At 41.3% G+C, this 22,806-nt stretch overlaps 1 protein-coding gene across 2 annotated transcripts in view; it reads left to right on the top strand.

The window, feature by feature from the left end:
• The first annotated feature begins 938 nt into the window (after nt 1–938).
• The window catches only part of ADAM17 (ADAM metallopeptidase domain 17), a 67,797-nt gene continuing 45,929 nt past the window's right edge, over nt 939–22,806 (top strand). Inside the window, exons 1-4 of one of the 2 annotated variants that reach the window (XM_030799587.1) lie at nt 939–1,214; nt 13,465–13,597; nt 20,666–20,748; nt 21,571–21,659. In XM_030799587.1, the coding sequence (XP_030655447.1) occupies nt 1,118–1,214; nt 13,465–13,597; nt 20,666–20,748; nt 21,571–21,659 (402 nt within the window). In that variant the 5' untranslated portion in view covers nt 939–1,117. Of the gene's footprint in view, nt 1,215–13,464; nt 13,598–20,665; nt 20,797–21,570; nt 21,660–22,806 lie in introns of both variants that reach the window. The other variant, XM_003272718.4, reaches the window with a different exon arrangement.

Genomic DNA, 22,806 nt, shown 5'->3' with positions numbered 1-22,806 from the left:
TAAACACTCACTAAACTATACAGAGCTAAAATCATGCAAAAGATTGCAAAACAAACTGCCTTGGGAAATTTCCAGTCTAAGCTAAATGCACCAAGTATAGGATTGAATTTTAAGAAGTTGGTGGGAAGATTCCAGCTCTTGTACTCACAGGTAAGGTCCTAGGATTCTATTTGTTGAAGTGTCTGCAGACCCTCTCCCTAAAGCAGGGGCGTGGAGCAAATGTGCATTCAGGAAGTGCTTATTAGTCCCCCCAAAGCCTTTTTCGTGACAACAGACGGATGGAGGCCTCAGACGACTCCAGCAGTCGGACCCTGAACCAGATGCCTGAGCTGCGCTCGAAAGGCTCGTCTCGCAGGAGCTGGCGAGTGGCGCGGGCTTCGGAGGCCGGGCTCGGGGCCCGGGGGGAGAGTCCGTGCCCAGGGCACTCTGTAGCTCGATTCATGTCCCCGCCCTCCCACCTGAGCACACTGGGCAGAGAGCCTGCGGCATCGGGCCAGTCGCGCCTCCTCATCCGCCCTGGGCAGGTCGCTGGGCCCCAGGCCGCTTTTTACAGCTCCTTTAATAAAATGGACCGCAGGGATCCTAACCAGACGTGGGCACCAAGACAAAGGAGGTGGCCAGACGCGCCTGAGGGCCTGCTCGCTAGCTCCCGCTCCCCATTCCGCGGTCACCCGGGGACAGAGGCCAGGCCGGACTGGGTGGAGTTGGGACTTCTACGTCTGCCTCCAGGAAGGCGCCGGGCGAGCCCCAGCTGGACGTGACGGGCGGGGCCGAACACGGCAGCCGACCAGAGGCCCGCGGCGCACCGGCATGGGGCGGGGCAAGCGGAGCCTCCTGGGATGCCGCGCGGCAGTCGGCTTCCGGCTGTGGGTGGTGCGGAGTGGCGGGGGACAGCGGCGGCCGGAAGCTGGCTGAGCCGGCCTTTGGTAACGCCACCTGCACTTCCGGGGGCGTCGAGCCTGGCGGTAGAATCTTCCCAGTAGGCGGCGCGGGAGGGAAAAGAGGTTTGAGGGGCAAGGCCGGGCGGATCCCGTCCTCCCCCGATGTGAGCAATTTTCCGAACCCCCGTCAGGCGAAGGCTGCCCAGAGAGGTGGAGCCGGTAGCCGGGCCGGGAACATGAGGCAGTCTCTCCTATTCCTGACCAGCGTGGTTCCTTTCGTGCTGGCGCCGCGACCTCCGGACGACCCGGGCTTCGGCCCCCACCAGAGACTCGGTAAAGACCCAGGGGAGTTAGCTTAGGCCGGCGCCTGGAGCGCTCGTTTGAGGGAAGAGCAGGGGAGCTGGGTCTATCAGGTGCTTGGGGGCGGGGTATTGGCGATGGTGGCGCGTCCCTAAGTTTTCGGTGTAGAAGGGGGTGTGGCTCTCGGAGTTTGGGGAAAGAATAAAGGAGATGGGCCTGTCTCTGAGTGGGAAAGGGCTACTGGACAGGCTCCATGTAGTGACTGAGCGACTAAGAGGGGTTTGCTCTCTGGCGTTGTGTTTGGGGAGGGTGTTGGGAAAGCGGTAAGGAGTAGGGCGGCTGGATCTTGTTTGGAGAGGGAGATGTGGTCAGGCTTAGTCAGGAACAAATCTAGTGTTGTGTGTTCCTACCAGAGCCAGAAAGGAAGGGCCCAAAGCTCCAGAATTCTTCCTGGTCCTCGAAGGAGGGAACTAGAATTTCTGCTGTAGGAGGTACTTACGCAGTAATGTCGTTGGGAGGCGGAGACTGGAGTTGGAGTCTTAAGAGTTGTGTTTTTGCGAACATCCTAAGCACGTTCTTGGTTATTTCAATTGTAGCTTATTGGAGGTGCTTGGGAGATGGGGGGAGGTGGAAACCTGCTAAGCCAACTCGTGATGCTGCCACTGTAAATGCTTTCCTTGCACTTTTAAACAAAGAAATTTTCAGGAGTGACGAGTTTGATGAGTTTAGAGGCTAGAAAGTAGAGAGTTCCTATTTCATTAGATTTTCCAGAGAGATTGGATTTTAAGGATAGACATGCATTAAGGGATCTCAACTTTGGCGGGAGTAAGTTTGCGTGAACTTTTAGTGTATTTTAAAATTCTTTTATCTTTCAAAAATTGACATGTAAGACACTGATTAATTAGTAATAAAGTGTGAAATAATGTTTTTCCAGTGTGTGAAATTGTAGGCTTGCATGGTTGTACTGGTTCCCAAATTTCACCATGATACCATGTGTAGCATTTTTGTTCTTTATATTTAGTGGACAGAAATTGTAATGGATTGATACGGATATTAAAGGTGTTGAGAGTGTTATCACTTGAACAGCTGTCTTATGATTCTTTCCGATTGAAATGGATTACAAGTGACTAATGAAGGGCAAGGGATCTAATTAGGAAGTGCTGAGAAGTGGTAAGTCAGTACAAATTGAAGGACATTTTGAAGTAGGATTGTGGTTAGGATGGAGGGATAGGGTAAGGGTTTTTATTTTAAGGATAAATGTTAGTAAAAAGAATAAATATGTATTTTGAGATATTAAAATTACGTTTGCACCACCCTGACTCAACTGTTTCACTTATGTTATTAATCTGTTGTTCATAGGTGGAAAAATAAGCATGACTCCCAAGGAAGCATACAGTTTAAAGAAAAACATTACTTTCTAGATCAATTCATAACATTTGCAGATCGTAAGGTTTTTTAGACCATTTTTTTTTCCAAGACGGAGTCTTGCTCTGTTGCCCAGGCTGGAGTGCAGCGGTGTGATCTCAGCTCACTGCAACCTCCGCCCCCTGGGGTTCAAGCAGTTCTCCTGCCTCAGCCTCCCGAGTAGCTGGGATTACAGGCATGTGCCACCACGCCCAGCTAATTTTTGTATTAGTAGAGACGGGGTTTCACCATGTTGGCCAGGCCGGTCTCGAACTCTTGACTTCGTGATCCGCCCACCTGGGCCTCCCTAAGTGCTGGGATTACAGGCGTGAGCCACCGCTCCTGGCCCATATACTTGTTTTTTATTTGCAAAATGCACACCATCTGTGCCAGAAGAATGCATAGACTTTTCTTTTTTCTTTTCTTTTCTTTCTTTTTTTTTTTTTTTTTTTTTTTTTTTGAGGCAGTGTTTTGCTCTTGTTGCCCAGGCTGGAGTGCAATGGCGTCATCTCAGCTCACCACAACCTCCGCCTCCCGGGTTCAAGCAATTCTCCTGCTTCAGCCTCCCAAGTAGCTGGGATTACAGGCATGTGCCAGCACGTCCGGCTAATTTTTTGTATTTTTAGTAGAGATGGGGTTTCTCCATGTTGTTCAGGCTGGTCTCGAACTCCTGACGTCAGGTGATCCGCCCACCTTGGCCTCCCAAAGTGCTGGGATTAAAGGCTTGAGCCACCATGCCCGGCCTCTTTTTTTTTTTTTTTTAAACGAAGTATTTGAAGGACACACAAGTATTATACGTGGCATTGGAAATACAAAGCTCAGACGATATCCATCTTCAAATGGTTATGGCATAGTGAAATAGACATCCATTTAGGACACTTCTAAAACAGCATAGAGGAGAGTGCTAGAGTACGTTATAGCAAGTGTTGTCACCAGATGAATCTTAGAGATCAAGTCTAGTTTTCAAATAAAGGAGGAGGAAAATGAGTCTCAGGAAGATGCTGTCAGTTGTCAATGATGAACATAGGCCTTGTGGGTATTTTTTGAAGAATGGCTTTTTTTTTTTCAGTTTGTTTGACAGCTTACAATATAATTTGTTGCTTAAACTTACCATAAGATTGAGTTGGTCAAGACTAGCAAATAGTTTCATAGTTGAAAAGCATGCTTTATTATTTATTTTTTATGTTTCTTGTCCTACAAATATTACTATACTGCAGTACTAAACATTGATTAGGCATATGACAACATTTTTCTGAAAGGCAAAAAATACCTAATAAATTGAAGCCTGGTTTTTAGAGTCCTCTATGGGTCACCAAAAATGATTTCAATTGAACTGTTATGAATTGCATAATTTAGGAAAGTTATGAGTCATATGAGCTTAGTCATGATGATATCTTGTTGAAGTTGCAGCTGGGGTGTATAAGTCTCACTTTGATTTCAAAATTGTTTTCCCTTCGTGTTACTTTTAATAAAAGAGGATGTAGTGGGTGGGAGGAAAAAATACAGGTCACAGATGAGGGATGAGAAAGTTTGTATCTGAAACATGTATTTTCAAATTTACCTTGAGGTTATTGGCATGGGGATTCTCCGCATTGCAGTGCTGATTTCATTATTGACGGCACCATTTTACTCAGTATTTTGACATCTGGCTTTCTCTTTTGATGTTAATTTTGCTTACTGGCTGCATTCCTTTGAAACCTAAATGCTTAACTGCCTTAACTGCTCCAAGGGAGATGTAATGTAACTCTGCTTTATGTTAGTCTAAGAGATAAACCATATTTTAAGAGTAGAATGGAGAGGAGTTAAGCAGATAATTGCGATGGGGAAACTGGAGAGATCCTTTTGACTTTCACAGGATTTCCTAGAACATTAAATACAGGTTTCCTCCAAGGCCAATTGTGGTTGATTTTTGGATCCTTCACGATTTTCTATTTGTGAGATGATAAGTGTATACAGCTGGAAGTGTAATGTGAAGAAAGTCTGAAAAAGATTGATAGGAAAGGAGAACAGGAATGGGCTTCATTGAGATAACGGAAGTGAAATGAAGGGCTTTTCATATATGGGTTGAGCATCCCTAATCTGAAATGCTCCAAAATTTGAAACTTTTTGAATGCTGGCATGACAGCACACATTACCCCGAACACACGATTTTTTCACTGTTAATGGTACTTATGTGTGAATAGGTATAAGAAAATAATTACTTGTTGTAGCATGTAAAATCAGTCAGGAATGATGGTGATGCCAAACAATCACAGATTATTTATGTGGGTGGCCGAGACAGTGACACCTTTGCTTTCGAATGCTTCATTGTACACCAACTTTTTTTCATGCAAAAAAAGTTACTTAAAAATATTGTTTAGGCCAGGTGTGGTGGCTCATGCCTGTAATCCTAGCACTTTGGGAGGCCGAGCTGGGTGGATCACGAGGTCAGGAGATCGAGACCATCCTGGCTAACATGGTGAAACCCTGTCTCTACTAAAAATACAAAAAATTAGCCAGGTGTGGTGGCGGGCACCTGTAGTCCCAGCTACTCAGGAGGCTGAGGCAGGAGAATGGTGTGAACCTGGGAGGCGGAGCTTGCAGTGAGCTGAGATTGCGCCACTGCCCTCCAGCCTGGGCGGCAGAGCGAGACTCCGTCTCAAAAAAAGTGAGTGAATAAATGAAACATAAATGAATTTTATATTTAGACTTGGGTCCCATCCCCAAGATACCTCATTATGTATATGCAAATATTTCAAAATTTAAAAAATTCTGAAGAATGAAACACTTCTGGTCTCAAGCATTTTGGATAAGGGATGCTCAATCTGTATCTCTTTATTTACTCCTAAAATCAGCCAAGGAAATGGGCATCTCTCCGTTCTCCTCACTTCCTTTTTGTTGTTGTTGTTACATGAGTTGTACTGGTTTCACTTCATTTGACAGTGTTCTGCTAATGACTAGACATGTATCTCTGACCTGGACTTGTTCTCTGGAGCTCATATTCAGCTGCTCATTTGGCACTTCAAATATAACTGTCCAAAATTAGTTACCTTTTTTTTTTTTTTTTGAGACAGAGTCTCACTGTCACCCAGGCTGGAGTGCAGTGGCGCAATCTAGGCTCACTGCAACCTCCACTTGCTGGGTTCAAGTGATTCTCGTGCCTCAGCCTCACGAGTAGCTGGGATTACAGGTGTCCCCCACCACGCCTGGCTAATTTTTTTTTTTGTGTGTGTGTTTTTAGTAGAGACGGGGTTTCATCATGTTGGACAGGCCTGTGTCGAACTCCTGACCTCTGGTGATCCACCTGCCTCAGCCTCCCAAAGTGCTAGGATTACAGACGTGAACCACTGCCCCAGCCAGTTACCTATTCTTTTGATTACAAGAATGAGTAGCTGGACACAGTGGCTTACACCTATAGTCCCAGCACTTTGGGAGGCTGAGGCCGGCGGATGACTTGAGGCCAGGAGTTCAAGACCAGCTTGACTAACATGGTGAAACCCGTCTCTACTAAAAATACAAAAATTAGCCAGGCGTGGTGGTGCGTGCCTGTAATCCCAGCTACTGGGGAGGCTGAGGCAGGAGAATTGCTTGAACCCGGGAGGTGGAGGTTGCAGTGTGCTGAGGTTGAGCCACTGCACTCCAGCCTGGGTGGCAGAGCGAGACTCCATCTCAAAAAAAAAAAAAAAAAAAAAGAATGAGTATTGGATAGAGGTTTAGCCTAGGACTAGGCAGGGCTGCTGGTAATTGTGGAAGTAGTCTCATTGCCTAACCTGAAACTTGCATCCTGGTTACTGGTCTTGCTGGAGAGTCTTGGCTCAGATTACGTCCCAGGTCTGTTGAGGAGCTCTTGATAGGGAATTAGTTGAAGCAGCTCATATTCCACCCTCCTTTACTGGTATAAATCCATAAAATTGTTTAGTTCCCAGGCTTTGGGGTCCCTGGCCTAGCAGAGAGCACTGCTCCCTTTTTCTCATTCCTTAGTCCAAACAACCCACACCTGACACTTAACTATACGTTGCCTGCTTCCCTGTCCTGTGTGTTTTGGGGAGTGCTGAAGAGGAAGGCTCCTGTATCTTCAGCACAAACACAGTAAACACTTCACAGCAGTACTGGCTTATGTTTTCCATTTCTGATATCAGAAGTAGGAGCATGACACTGATAGTGTCATTTTGGGGGAGCTTTTTGTACTTCATGCAGCAGAGCAGTGAAGAGTGAGCTGAGTGCCTTGGGGTTCTGCAGTACACTCGCAAGTAGTAGTTTAGGAAAACGCAATTTGCTGCAAAAATAAAAGAAATTGATGTAAAAAATCCACAAGCTGGGCACAGTGGCTCCTGACTGTCGTCTCAGCATTTTGGAAAGCTAAGGGGGAAGGATCACTTGAGCCCAGGAGTTTGAGACCAGCCTGGGCGACATGGCAAGACCTTGTCTCTACAAAAAAATAGATACAAAAATTAGCCAGGCATGGTGGCATGTGCCTGTGGTCCCAGCCACCTGGAGGATTGCTCATGCCCAGGAGGTTGAGGCTGCAGTGAGTGGTGATTGTGCCCTGCCCTCTAGCCTGAGCAACAGAGCGAGACCCTGTCTCAAAAACAAAACAAAAACCCACACATGTTTCCAGAACCTTCTCATATAACACTTTATTTACATTGTTCTTAAATATATTTGGGACAGGTACATACATACCACTATACATATGTGTATGTATGTTGATATACACACAAAATTATATACATAATTTTTGTTTGTTTGTTTTTGAGACGGAGTCTCACTCTATGGCCTAGGCTGGAGTGCAGTGGCGTGATCTCAGCTCACTCACTGCAACCTCTGCTGCCCAGGTTCAAGCGATTCTCCTGCCTCAGCCTCCTGAGTAGCTGGGATTACAGGTGCCTGCCACCGTGCCTGGCTAATTTTTGTATTTTTAGTAGAGACTGGGTTTTACCATGTTGGCCAGGCTGGTCTTGAACTCCCACCCTTGTGATCCACCCGCCTCGGCCTCCCAAAGTGCTGGAATTACAGGTGTGAGCCACTGTGCCCTGCCATATACATAATTTTTTAAAGTTTCACGATTAGTTTTAGCTTAAAAATGTCAGCTCTGGGCTTAATGAAGAAAATATGGGTGTTCTTTATGTCAATACATTAAAGTCAGTGGCCATAAAAGCTTATCCCAGAGACAAAACAATTCAGATATAAGAGAACTGGGGGAGTGGAAGGTTTATCACATCTTCTGTAGGCAACTCCACAGCTACAACCAGAAGGCCAGTTTGTTACAGGCCTGAAAGCCCAGTTTTCTTTTTATTCTTCTTTGAAACCTTTAGAAGGAACAAAGTATTGGCTACTTTTTAACACTGATGTCAGTGTTAAGAATCTTGTGATAACATAGATTTACTCTCCCTGCTGAAAATCACTATATGGCTCATCAGTAACACAACTACAGACATGATGACTTAATGCAAAGGAAGTCCTATGTAAATGAGCAATGAAATTGCAACTATATATAAGGAACAAAATAGAATATGAAACTCCAGAATCTTTTGTTTTCATTTCTGTTTCTCCCAAGGCTCTGTCATTCAAAACTCCAGAATCTTTCAGCATCCAATTGTCTCCTGATATCAGCCCCTCTCTTGTTTTTTTTTTTTTTTTTTTTAAATCACAGTGAGCCACAACCTAGGAGTCTTTTAGTGGTTTCTACTTGGTTTGCTCTGCAGCCTACCAGCAGATTTCCTACATTCCAGTTTTGTTCCCCTCTAGCCCATTCTCCACTCTGCAGTCATAATGAAGTTTCTTTCTTTTTTTTGGGATGGAGTCTCACTCTGTCACCTAGGTTGGAGTGCAGTGGCATGATCTTGGCTCACTGCCACCTTTGTCTCCTGGGTTCAAGCGATTCTCATGCCTTAGCCTCCCAAGTAGCTGAGATTATAGTCACCTGCTACCGCGCCCAGCTAATTTTGTATTTTTAGCAGAGACAGGGTTTTGCCACGTTGGCCAGGCTGGTCTCTAACTCCTGACCTCAAGTGATTGCCCACCTTGGCTTTCTCTCTCTCTTTTTTTTGGATTTTGAGACAGGATCTGGCCTTGTCGCCTAGGCTGGAGTGCAGTGGCACAATATCAGCTCATTGCAACCTCTGCCTCCTGAGCTCAAGCCATCCTCCCACCTCAGCCTCCTGAGCAGCTGGGACTGCAGGTGTACACCACCACGCCTGGCTGATTTTTGTATTTTATTTTATTTTATTTATTTTTTTGGTAGAGACGGGGTTTTGCTGTGTTGCCCAGGCTTGTCTTGAACTCCTGGGCTCAAGTGATCTGCCCATCTTGGCCTCCCAAGGTGCTGGGATGACAGGCATGAGCCACCACAGCTGGCCTATAATGAAATTTCTAACTTACAGCCATTGCCATTATCCAAAGCCCAGAATCCCTGATTTCCTTCCATAGCCCTTCGTGACCTGACCTGTGCCTGACTCTCCAGCCTCACACCTCCTATTCTCTCTGTACTGCTCTGCACTGCAGCCTCGTTGAGTTGCTTTCACGTCTTTAAGTATGTTCTATTTTTTGTGGACTTCAGTATATGTTATGCCCCTGACTTAAGGCCTCTCCTTTCTTTTGCTTCTCTGGGGTGCTGCCTCATCCTTTTGGTCTTCAAAACTGTTTCCCTGGGAAAACATCTTTGACTCAGCAGGCAGGGATCATGCCCCTGCTGTGTCTGTGCATAACTTTCTGCAGCTACTTCTGTCTTGGTCTGTGATGTACTTTATAATAATTTTGGTCTTTCGTCCAGTGTCACAATACTGGAAGTCTATTTCTTTTTCTCTGTGTTGTATCCTTAGTGCCTGAAAGGTAGGAGGTTCTCAATAAATATTTGTTGAATAATCAAGTAAATGGAGTCTGGTGGAAAAGAGAAAAAATAAGTGTAGAATGTGTGTGCAAGAAAGGAGGGGTAGGGGGATGAAAAAGATAACAAAAGCACATAACAAAACAACAAAAAGCAAAAACAACAAAAAATAAAAAGCAGATGACAAAAAAGATAAAAAAGTTAACAAAATGATGATTGCTGTGGCAACTTGTAGAAAGTGAGGAAGGTGCTCTCATTCTAGAGAGAAGTAGGCAGCCATTGTAGTTTTTTAAAGAGAGAACATGGGCTGGGCTCTGTGGCTCACGCCTGTAATCCCAGCACTTTGGGAGGCTGAGGTGGGTGGATCACGAGGTCAAGAGATCAAGACCATCCTGGCCAACATGGTGAAACCCCGTCTCTACTAAAAATACAAAAATCAGCTGGGCATGGTGGTGTGCACCTGTAGTCCCAGCTACTCGGGAGGCTGAGACAGGAGAATCGCTTGAATCCAGGAGGCGGAGGTTGCAGTGAGCTGAGATCACGCCACTGCATTCCAGCCTGGCAACAGTGAGACTCCACTTCAAAAAAAAAAAAAAAAAAAAAAAAGAATATGGCCAGACACTGAGCTGAGATAGACAGTGTGGCAGTGTCTTTTATTAACTGTAATAAACTACTGTAAGAAGCAAGTGGCTTATACTTAAGTTTATTGAGAGAATTGGATATGGATAAGAGATAAACTCTTGGGAAATGGGGAGAAATATAAATTCTGTTGAAAAGGCTGTAAAAAATTGAGATTACTAATGGTTAGAATTTTGGAAGTGAAGTGCAGTGAAATATTGAGTATCCGAGAGGTTACTTGTTAGTGAAAACACAATAGCAGTAGTACGTAGCTACAGTTTGGCTCCAAAGGAAGAAATGTTTTTACTATAGTTTGTAATGGCTTTAGAATCTCCAATTTGAGATATCCAGTTATTAAAAGAGAATCAATTACAGTTGAAATGCATTAGTTAAGTATTTTAAAGTGCTTTAGCAAGCTACATTTAAAAAGTGCTTATTATAGAAAATATACCCAAAATAACCAATGATGTTGTTGTCTTGTGCTTATTTTTTCTAGACCTATTTTTATACATAGTTAAGATTATACAATATGAATACTTCTGAAATCTATATTTAACATTATAACATGTATTTTTCCATGTTCTTTCTTTTTCTTTTTTTTTTCCTTTCTTACTTTTTTTTTTTTTTTTTTGAGACAGGGTCTCATCCTGTCACCCAGGCTGGAGTGCGGTGGTGCTATCTTGGCTCACTGCAGCCTTGACCTCCTGGGCCCAAGCGATCCTCCTGCCTGAACCTTCTGAGTAGCTGAGACTACAAGCACATGCCACATGCCTGGCTAATTTTATTTTACTTTTTGGAGAGATGAGGGTCTCACTGTTTTGCCCAGGCTGGTCTCGAACTCCTTGGGTCAAGCAATTCTCTCACCTTGGCCTCCCAAAGTGCTGGGATTACAGGCGCGAGCCACTGCCCCTCAGCCCCATGTTCTTAAAAACCTTTTGTAAACAACATTTAAAATAGTTGCAGATTTTTTCCCCTGTCTTTGGAAGTGTTACAACAGCCAACCATTTCACAGTTATAATTTACCTTCATTCTGGTTTTTGTCCTTGAAAATAAGGCAAGGCTGAATAATGAACATCTTTGTGGCTAAAGTTTTTTTCTTTACTTTGAGTTTGTTTCCTTCCTTTAGCTTAGTTCAGTGGTTTTCTTTTTTCTTTTTCTTTCTTTTTTGAGATGGAGTCTCGCCTTGTTGCCCAGGCTGGAGAGTAGTGGTGTGATCTCAGCTCACTGCAACCTCCACCTCCCGGGTTCAAGCAGTTCTCCTGCCTCAGCCTCCCGAGTAGCTGGGATTATAGGCGTCTGCTGCCATGCCCAGCTAATTTTTTGTATTTTTAGTAGAGACAGGGTTTTGCCATGTTGGCCAGGCTGGTCTTGAACTCCTGATCTCAGGTAATCCACCGCCTCGGCCTCCCAAAGTGCTGGGATTACAAGTGTGAGCCACCACGCCCAGCCAGTTCAGTGATTTTCATACTTGAATGTGTCAGCATCACCTGGAAACCTTGTTAAACACAGACTATTGGATCCCACTGGGCGGATTTCTGTTTGAGTAGGTCTGAGGGGAGACCTGAGCATTTGCATTTTTAACAAATTCCCAGGTGATGATGCTGCTGCTGGTTTGGGAACTACACTTTGAGAACTACTAGGCTATATTATTGACAATGAAACTATAATGTTGAGGTTAAGTTCCTAAGTCAGTAGGAGTGATTATGATCTTGAATGAAACTGAGTTCATGTACCAACCTGTATCAGGGAAATTGAAGAACCAAAGGACCATATTGCATTTCAGCACTGAGAATTCGTGCAGTTTGTGAACATGTGAGTGCTGATGTGTGCAAGGTTTTTGATGAGGCAAGGATGTTGTAATGAATAAAACATAGCCCTTTTTGGCCTTTTTTTTTTTTTTTTTTTTTTTTTTTTGAGATGGAGTCTTGCTCTGTGCTCTGTCGCCAGGCTGGAGTGCAGTGGCATGATCTGGGTTCACTGCAACTTCTGCCTCCCAGTTTCAAGCGATTCCCCTGCCTCAGACTCATGAATAGCTGGGACTACAGGTGCCTGCCACCACGCCTGGCTAATTTTTTGTGTTTTGGTAGAGACCGGGTTTCACCATGTTGGCCAAGATGGTCTCCATCTCATGACCTTGTGATCCCCCTGCCTTGGCCTCCCAAAGTGCTGGGATTACAGGCGTGAGCCACCGTGCCCAGCCTGGCCTTTTTTTTCCCCCCAGAGATGGAGTCTTGCTCTGTCACCCAGACTAGAGTGCAGTGGCACAATCTCAGCTCCCTGCAACCTCTGCCTCCCGGGTTCAAGCGATTCTCCTGCCTCAGACTCTCGAGTAGCTGGGATTACAGGTGTGTACCACCATGCCCGGCTAATTTTGTATTTTTAGTAGAGACAGGGTTTCACCAGGTTAGTCAGGCTGGTCTGGAACTCCTGGCCTTAGGTGTTCCTTGGCCTCCCAAAGTGCTGGGATTACAGGTGTGAGCCACCATGCATGGCCTCATTTGGGAAACTTTTGATATCAGAATCTTAGGTTTTTCATTAGAGATTGTCAGATTCCATATTCCTCTGGAAGGTAAAGGCCTAATTGCTAGCATTCTGGAAGCCAGTTAGGGTAGGAGGGTAGGGTATTGGGTAGAGGATAAAGAAGGGGTTTGGGAAAGGCGGGGGGTGTCTCTTGGCAGTTGTATGGTTAAATTGAGTTTTTGTTTTATTTAGTGATATGTGTTTTTTGGGTACATGTGATATTTTGATACCTGTATACAATGTGTAATGATCAAATCAGGGTGATTGGGATACCCATCATTTGAAACATCTTTTCTGTGTTAGGAATATTACAAGTCTTCTAGCTATTTTGAAGTATACAATAAATTGTTAAATATATTTTCTGTACTGTACTATCAAATATTAGAACTTACTAATCAAACTGTATTTTTGTAACCCTAACCACTTTCTCTTCATCTCCACCACTCCCACTTCCCTTCTCAGCCTCTGGTAACCACCATTCTGCTGTCTACCTCCACGAGATCCACTTTTTTAGCTTCCACACATGAGTGAGAGTCTTTCTTTTAAAACTGGTTTTGTGAGCATATTTAACATCAGTAGCAATAAACTTGTATTTGAAGCTCCTGTTGCTGTATTTTGAGGACCTTCTAAGTCCATTGGAAGGATTTTGAATACCATAGTGTCTGCAGTGATATTTGTTGAAAGAAAGGGAAGGCATCAGTGCAAATACTTTTAGGCAGTTTTTAAAGAGACTCAAGTCACCCAATTTGCTTTCTAAAAATCCTTCTGATGTTGGAAGAGGCAGCGGAGTTTCTTTTGATAAAAAATGACTTATAGTTTGTGCTTGGCACTTCCTAATGGATTACATCAGGAAAGATTGTCTGGCACTCTCATTTTAACGATATTGCAATTGATTATTAGGTTTAGATGCTAATACCTTTTTTACCTTTATTTCAGAGAAGCTTGATTCTTTGCTCTCAGACTACGATATTCTCTCTCTATCTAATATCCAGCAGCATTCGGTAAGAAAAAGAGATCTACAGACTTCAACACATGTAGAAACACTACTAACTTTTTCAGCTTTGAAAAGGTAATTTGAATTATTCATGGAATAATGTTGGGGCACTGGGGACTTGGTTTGGCAAAAACAAAAAAGTAAGGGTATCTACTGAAATCTTGGGAAATTACATTTTAAAGATTTGTAATTAATATAATTACAGTCTGTTATATGTGATTTTCCAGTATAATACTTATTCTAAAATTCATACTGGGGCTGGGTGCAGTGGCTCACGCCTGTAATCCAAGCATTTGGGGGGGCCAAGTCGTGTGGATTGCTTGAACTCAGGAGTTTGAGACCAGCCTGGGCAACATGGCAAAACCCCATCTCTACTAAAAGTACAAAAATTAGGCATGGCGACATGTGCCTGTAATCCCAGCTACTTGGGAGGCTGAGGCAGGAGAGTCGCTTGAACCAGGGAGGTGGAGGCTGCAGTGAGCCGAGATGGTGCCACTGCACTCCAGACTGGGCAACAGAATGAGACTCTGTCTCAAAAAAAAAAATAAAAATAAAAAATAAAATAAATAAATAAAATAAATAAAGTTCATACTGATGAGTATTTTTAAAAAAGTAAATAGGTGTTGCAGAGGTCTTAATGATGGTAACGATGTTTAGAAAATTCTAACATAATTTTAATTAATTGAATGCTTATAAAACCTTTTGTTTTTGGTGCTACTTTAGAACCATCAATCATTATCTTTATATATGAAGAGATAAAGATTATCTTTATATATGAAGATAAAGATTATCTTTATATATGAAGATAAAGATTATCTTTATATATGAAGATAAAGATTATCTTTATATATGAAGATAAAGATTATCTTTATATATGAAGATAAAGATTATCTTAAAAAAAAAAAAAAAAAAAAAAAAAAAAATTATTTATATATGAAGATAAAGATTATCTTCATATATGAAGATAAAGATTATCTTTATATATGAAGAGATAAAGATTTTGTTCAGGACCCCACAGCCTGGTGGTGAGCTGGGTCTAGAATTTACTGTTCTATTTATTTATTTAGCTAACTAGTTAGTTTCCAAGATTCTTTAACCTGCTTCATATTTATTTATTTTTAAAGACAGGGTCTTGCCATGTTGCCCAGGCTGATCTTGAACTCCTGGGCTCAGGTGGTCTTTCCATCTTGGCCTCCCAAAGTGCTGGGATTACAGGTGTGAGCCACCATGCCTGGCGCAAATTTAATCTTCTTTCTACATTGAGTTCCTCTTACTTCTTAGCATAAATTGATGGATATGTTCTATTTCAGTAGTAATTTTAATATCATGTGTTGTTTTGCGCATTGAAATGTTAAATAATTGCAGGCCTCTTTTTAAAGTCTTTAGGAAGCTTTATTCAGTATCAAAAAAACAAACACATGGAGAATTGACTGAACTATTCTTTCTTTCTTTTTTCTTTTTTTTTTTTTTGAGAGTCTTGCTCTGTCCTCCAGGCTAGAGTGCAGTGGTGTGATCTTGGCTCACTGCAACCTCTGCCTCCTGGGTTCAAGCGATTCTTGTGCCTCAGCCTCTCGAGTAGCTGGGACTACAGGTGCATACCACCACGCCTGGGTAATTTTTGTTATTTTTAGTAGAGATGGGGTTTCACCATGTTGGCCAGGCTGGTCTTCAACTCCTCACCTCAAGTGATTCACCATCTCGGCATCCCAAAGTGCTGGGATTACAGACAGGAGCCACTGCACCTGGCCATCTTTATTCCTTATATAGGACAAGCCTTCTCAGCTACATTAAAAAATAAAAGGAATATGTGCATCTGGTTTAAAAAACAAGCCATGGAGGATACGCAAAGTTTTTACTTCTAACTCAGTTACCCTTCTCAGACCCAGATATGTGCATCTGGTTTAAAAAACAAGCCACGGAATATACGCAAAGTTTTTACTTCTAACTCAGTTACCCTTCTCAGACCCAGAGAGGTTTCCTGTGTAAACTTCCAGTTTTTTTTGTTTTGTTTTGTTTTGTTTTTTTGAGACAGAGTTTTGCTGTCACCCAGACTGGAGTGTAATGGCATGATCTCAGCTCACTGAAGCCTCTACCTCCCGGGTTCAAGCGATTCTCCAGCCTCAGCCTCCCAAGTAGCTGGGATTACAGGCGCCCACTGCCACACTCAGCTAATTTTTGTATTTTTAGTAGAGACGAGGTTTCACCATGTTGGCCAGGATGGTCTTGAACTCCTGACCTCAGGTGATCCACCTGCCTCGGGCTCCCAATGTGCTGGGATTACAGGTGTGAGCCACCATGCCCAGCCCAAAATATTTTAATGCATATTTTTTGCCTATAGGTCTCTGTATGTGTGTGTATAGGTGATATAGATAGCATATTTACCTCACTTTAAGCAGCTGCATAAATATTCCTATTGCATAGAATTGTAACAACATACTAATACACTACAGATGGATATTGTTTAACCAAAGTGATTTTTTTAATATAACAAACAATGCTCTAGTGAGTATCTTTGTAAATGTATACCTTGGTGAGGTGTTTTTATAGGATATATTCCTTGAAAGAGAATTATTGGGTCAAGGATATGTATACTATGTTTATTGATATTGCTCTTTCCTCCCAAAGAGATTTGACAAATTTATTCTTCCAGCAGCAATATATGAGTTTACCTGTTTCCTGTTATCTTTGCCAATACTAGGTTTATCAGCCTTTAACTTTCACCCCTCTAAAGGGCATGGTATTTTATAGTTGTTTTGATTTTCATTTTGTGTGACATTGAGCATCTTTTTATATATTTGTAAGTAATTTGTTTTATATTTCTATAAATTGCCTTTTTATATCTTTTGACTATTTTTCTATTGAATTTGTCTTTCTAACAACTGAATTGTAGCAGTGCTTAGTATATTAAGGAGATTGGTCCATTGTCATGTGGTTATTTTAGGCAAATTTCTAATGCAAATTATTTTAATTTTTCCTAGCTATTGCAATTATCCTTAGGTTATTTTCTAATGACTTCTTTTTATTAGATTTTATGTCAGAATATTACAGTATTGGTTATTAGCTTTCAGCTTACACCAAATTTGAGCAGATTGGTAATATTAATAGCTACAGTTAATCAGGTGCTTATTTTCTGTAATTTACTGGCATTTTACATAAGTTATCTCTAAAAGTGATTCCTTTTTTGAAGGAGCAAAAAAAAAATTAAGGCTTAGAGAGCTTAGTAACTTGCCCAAGATTACTCAGCTAGTAAATGACAGATACAAGATTTGAACAAAAGTTGGACTCCAAAACGTATGTTATTTCTGCTATACTGGTGGGGAGTTTGGTGAAGAAGTGGATATAGTAGCAAGAAATGAGTAGGAACAAAGGAAGAATGAGGAAACTATAAAATGAAAAGAACTCAAAATTTAGCTTTTTGGGTTTCTTTGGATTTGAGGTGGCCTGTAGAATCCGTATTCTAAAGGCAAAAACTTCCATAGCCTTACATATTTCTCTTTCAAGTTTGGTAGATGACATTGATTCCTTAAGAAAACATTAAGTCATAGCCACTTGTTATCTTTTCCCTGTGTAAGAAAGCAGGGAAGTATGTAATTTATTTTACAAAGTTTCCATGCTAAATATTTAATGGGAAATTTATCTAACAGTCTATGGAATTTTATACCAGGTGTTTTAAAATAGGTTATTTCCTTTAATCCCCCAAACCATTCAGTTATTAGGTGATATTATTTCCGTTTGTAGATAAATACTTAGGATTCAAAGATTAAAGCGAAGGTCAGACAGTGAGTAAATGAAAGTAGGACTTAAGCCAAGTTTGTCAGACTCCAAAGCCCATACCCTTTCTTTTCTATCATATTGCATTATTAAAGTTTAAAACAAGAACAAAAACAAACTAAGATAGCTGAAATAATCGGTTTGTATCAGGGCTGAGTTAACTCTATGAAACCACTCATTATTTGATGGCAAATGAGAAGATTCTGTTTTTCGATAGCAGTGGAAGGCAAAGTAATTTCAACCAAGATCATTGCATTAAATTTGGATGTAACTATTAGAGGTTGAAAAAGCATGGAAACACTGAGAGGTTGTATGAAGAGTTGAAGTAACTTAAGAAAAAAAGAAACTTGTTTAAAATTTGCCTTACAAGTTTCATTTCCTTTTTGTTATAAATCAAGAAATTGTCAGCCAGGTGCAGTGGCTCACGCCTGTAGTCCCAGCACTTTGGGAGGCCGAGGCGGGTGGCTCATGAGGTCAGGAGATTGGGACCATCCTGGCTAACACGGTGAAATCCCATCTCTACTAAAAATACAAAAAATTAGCCAGGCATGGTGGCGGGCGCCTGTAGTCCCAGCTACCTGAGAGGCTGAGGCAGGAGAATGAGGTGAACCCAGGAGGTGGAGCTTGCAGTTAGCCGAGATTGTGCCACTGCACTCCAGCCTGGGGGACAGAGTGAGACTCCATATCAAAAAAAAAAAAATCAAGAAATTATCTTATTTTTAAATAATGAAAAAGCTGCAGAGTATATACTGTTTTGATACTTTTTTGATGTTGCCTGAATTTTTTGGAAAAAGTTAAATGTTTCCCCTAAAAGTGAAATATCTCAGATTATTTGAGAAGGTCTAGAACTGATAAAGAAATGAAAGTGATATACCTGACTAAATGGACCATTAAAAATGGTTAGGATAATAATGTTAATTCAAATTGGTTAGCTGGTCTTTAGTTACTGTAAATTCTTAAGTCAAAAGTCAGAAAGATAAAATGGTAAAGAATCTGTAAGAAAATGACTTCACATAATTTTGGGAGGATAAAGTAAAAGAAATTTTGACATAATCTGTTGGAAGTTTGTTTTTTTTTTTTTTTTTTTTTTTTTTTGAGATGGAGTCTCGCTCTGTTGCCCAGGCTGGAGTGCAGTGGCGCAATCTCGGCTCACTGCAAGCTCCGCCTCCCGGGTTCACGCCATTCTCCTGCCTCGGCCTCTCCGAGTAGCTGGGACTACAGGCGCCCGCCACCACACCCGGCTAATTTTTTGTATTTTTAGTAGAGGCGGGGTTTCACCGTGGTCTCGATCTCCTGACCTCGTGATCCGCCCGCCTCGGCCTCCCAAAGTGCTGGGATTACAAGCATGAGCCACCGTGCCCGGCCTCTGTTGGAAGTTTTATAACTCAAAAGCTAATATTGGAAAATTAAAAAACATGAATTTTATCATCACTTGGTCTTTATCTTTAGAAAAGATTCTTAATGTAGCAAATGAAAAATGCAATTCCGCTAATTTCTTTCTGAAAAGCACATTAAGTAATGTTGCAACTGTTAGCTTTAAAACAAAATAATAAGACATTTACAGTAAGTATGCTTTTGAAAGTTCTCAGCATAACTGGAGGGAAAAATCATAACTGAGAATGTGTGGGAAGATATGTTTTAGGATAGCAGAAGAAAATGTTCCAAGGATTTATGAAATAATGTTCTATTGTCTTTTCCCTTTGACTATTAAAAAACCACAAGCAAACTAAAATTACCTTGTTATGCTCAAAAAGTTAAAAATATTTGTTGCCATGGAGATAGTCCCAGTCTAGATTTCTTTCCGGTAGTTTAAAGACTTTTGCAATCCCATGGGGAAGTAATATATTTTCAGTACCACAGCTGACAAAATTTGTTTCTGTGGGTGAGATGAATAATATACCTTTCTTTGTCTTTGGTGTTCATGGACACATTGAAAGACTATAAATAATACTTGAGAAAGTCTTGCTCACCACTTCTAGTTTTCATGTAAGGATGGAAAATCATAGAAAACAAAAAGAACAGTAAGCCAATTAAAGCACTGGACTGAAACTCAACAAAAAGAATAGTAAGCCCACTAAAGAACTGAAGTGTATATCCCCTCCCCTCCCCTCCTCTCCCCTCCCCTCCCCTCCCTCCCTCCCCTCCCCTCCCCTCCTCTCCCCTCCCCTCCTCTCCCCTCCCCTCCCCTCCCCTCCCCTCCCCTTCCCCTCTCCTCCCCCTCCCCTCCCCTCCCCTCCCCTTCCCTTCCCCTCTCCTCCCCTCCCCTCCCCTCCCCTCCCCTTCCCCTCTCCTCTCCTCCCCTCCCCTCCCCTCTTTTCCTGTCTCCTGGTGCTGATGGAGTCTGTATTCTAATGTCTGTCTTGGATACCTTGTATTTATTTTCCTAACTGTAATTGTGGATTACTTTTTTGCAGGATATGTTGTTTTGAGGAGGAAATAAAGCATGAGTACTTTTTTTTTTTTTTTTTGAGCCAGAGTGTCGCTCTGTCACCCAGGCTGGAGTGCAGTGGCAGGATCTTGGCTCACTGCAAGCTCCACCTCCCGGGTTCACTCCATTCTCCTGCCTCAGCCTCCCAAGTGGCTGGGACTACAGGTGCCCGCCACTACGCCTGGCTAATTTTTTGTATTTTCGGTAGAGACGGGGTTTCACCATGTTAGCCAGGATGGTCTCAATCTCCTGACCTCGTGATCCGCCCAGCTCGGCCTCCCAAAGTGCTGGGATTAGAGGCGTGAGCCACCACGCGCGGCCACATGAGTACTTTTAAATATAGAAAGAAGCATTTATTAATTTTGCACAGCAATAAGAATTTTCTCGTAGTCCACCCAGCTTGATAGAGACAGCATAGTACTGGGTTTTGAAATAAACCAGGTTTATTTCCCAGTTTCACCTTTTACTAGCTGTGTAACTTTGAGTAGGTTGATTAGCTTCCAACCCTCAATTTGTATTTGTGTGAAGTGGAGATAATAGATGCATAGTACCTAACACCAAGTAGGTGTTCAATAAATGGTATATAATAGGATTAGTTTTTAATAATATTTTAAAAAAATAATCAGGATTCCAACTTAACTACCCAGTTATATGTGTTTCCTTATTCTTCAGTGTTTTCCAGGAGAGATGAATGTGTAAGTTCTTTGAATATATTTACCCTAGTGTGAGTTTATTGTGGTCTGCTGTTTTTATAGCTAAATAAATTAGTCTGTTTGTCTTTACAGGAGATATATTTCTCTAGGTACCTAATAAGACTTTAGTTATAACTTGCATAGTGTTTTATTAATGTCAACGCTTCTGGCTTTTTAAGAAAGTTTAATTATATGAAAATGAGACTTACAATTTGTGTGCTTAGAGTAAAATATGAATGCATTTTTCTTTAGGCATTTTAAATTATACCTGACATCAAGTACTGAACATTTTTCACAAAATTTCAAGGTCGTGGTGGTGGATGGTAAAAATGAAAGTGAGTACACTGTGAAATGGCAGGACTTCTTCACTGGACACGTGGTTGGTTAGTATGGAGCTTGTTGGTTTGCCCCTGTGTCAAGTGTATTAGGTCTCCAGATCTAACTTGATTGCATATTCTTTTCTGGTGCAGGGTAGTGGGGACCGGGTGTCATAGAAGTGCTATTCTTTGACTGTTTTCTTTGAGGTATATAAGTTTAGAGGCGGGAACATTCTAATTGGAGGAAATCAGTATTATCTAAATGTCATACTAGCTGGCTGGTTTAATGATTAAAATTAAATTCTTCTTAAGTGATAGGAATTTAACCTTTCTTTTCATGAGTGACTGTAGGCTTTCTTTATGATATTTTAAACAGGGAAGCTTGGAGATGAAATTTTGTGATCCTATTATGTATGTATTTGAGAAAATCTGTCAAACAAGCAATTGCAGTTTACTTTTTGACTTTTTCTGCAATTAGAAAAAAAAATGTCATTGAAATCCACAAACAGTACAGTTCCTAGGCCTGTACATTCCAAATCATGCTTTCTGTCTCTCTTAGTTCTTCCTTTACCTAAAAGTAGATAAAATTATTCCAGAAGAAAATCTTAGTAGTTTTGTTTGTTTTGGGAAAGGGATAGGTTTCAAGTGACTAAACTTGAGGCTACCCCTTAGGAAGTGAGATTATCTGGCTTCTTTCTGGGGCCTTTGTTTCTTGTTTTGCAGAGCTCTCACAGTACTAGGCAAATTCCACCCTGAAGGATTTAATTTTTATTGAGAGTAATGCATAGTTTCTTATCTGATGTAAGTATTTTTAAATAATAATTTTTTTTTTCTCTTAAGGTGAGCCTGACTCTAGGGTTCTAGCCCACATAAGAGATGATGATGTTATAATCAGAATCAACACAGATGGGGCCGAATATAACATAGAGGTAAATTTATATGTGAATTTTTTTTCAGTAGCCTATATCTCTGATTTTCAAAAAGCTGCTCAGTTCTGCAAAGATGAAAAGTAATTATACTTATTTCTTTCCTCTTTGTATTTGAAGTTTTTTACTAGGAAAGTAGATTTTTAGAAAAGCATAATCTCTAAGAAGCTGTGTTATGATATACCCTGTATTTCTACGTACCATAATTGAGAGAGTTACATGTGGGATGGATAATAGGAAGAGAAAACTTTCTTTCCCTCCTGACTCATTTTTAAATTCTTTCTCAAATAATCAATAAATGTAAACATCCTCAGAAATGAAAGTGAAGTATTATTTTTCAATTTCTCTGTTTTTGTGCTAGACACACTGGAAATGGTAGATCACCGAAAGGTGATAGTTCATAGTCTGAGAAGTTAAAGAGGAAGCTAGGAAAGTCAGGCTGTGGTCACTCTTCCACTGAAAGAGTAGCAGTAGAAATCAAGACCACAGTGGCTGCATTGGTTAAGACACATATCTATCTGTCAGATACTGGTCTACAAAATAAGACGTTTACTACATAATTGTGAATTGAAGTTGGTTCTGTGTTTCTTGAAAAATGAGAAAACTCTGGGTAGTGGTGGTGATATCACTAAAATAAATCACCTGTGGGGAAACTGAGTAAGATTGGTCAAAATGAAATGTTCAGGTGTATCTGAGTGCTCAATAGGGGTAAAACACTCTGTTGGAGCTATATGTACTATATATTTTAATTATATCCAAACTACATGACTGTTAGTCCTTTGACTATCCATTATTGTGAAAAAGAAACCTATGGCCTTGCAGTATGTTATAGTTTGTTAATGTTTACGCTATTTAATGTCAATGTTTTGAGGAGTCTAGCCTACCAAAAAGAGTCAGAAATTTAGTAGAAAGTAAAGGAACTAATATTATAAATGCATTCATTCTAAAATAGGCAAAGCATCACTGGAATGTCTTAAATTTGCTTGTTCTTTCAAATCAATTTATTTTTAAGAATACCTTTATTTTAAAATATATGCTCATTGCAAAATGTGGAAAATAGATTATCTGTACTTGGACAGATAACTACTATTGACATTTTGACAGACATCCTTCCAAATTTTTTTTTCTATGTGTAAATACACAAATAAAT

The sequence above is a fragment of the Nomascus leucogenys genome, chromosome 19 (genome assembly GCF_006542625.1).
Source record: "Nomascus leucogenys isolate Asia chromosome 19, Asia_NLE_v1, whole genome shotgun sequence".
In the NCBI taxonomy this organism is placed as follows: domain Eukaryota; kingdom Metazoa; phylum Chordata; class Mammalia; order Primates; family Hylobatidae; genus Nomascus; species Nomascus leucogenys.
The sequence above is the reverse complement of the archived record's forward strand: the minus strand, read 5'-3'. Positions and strand labels throughout refer to the sequence as shown.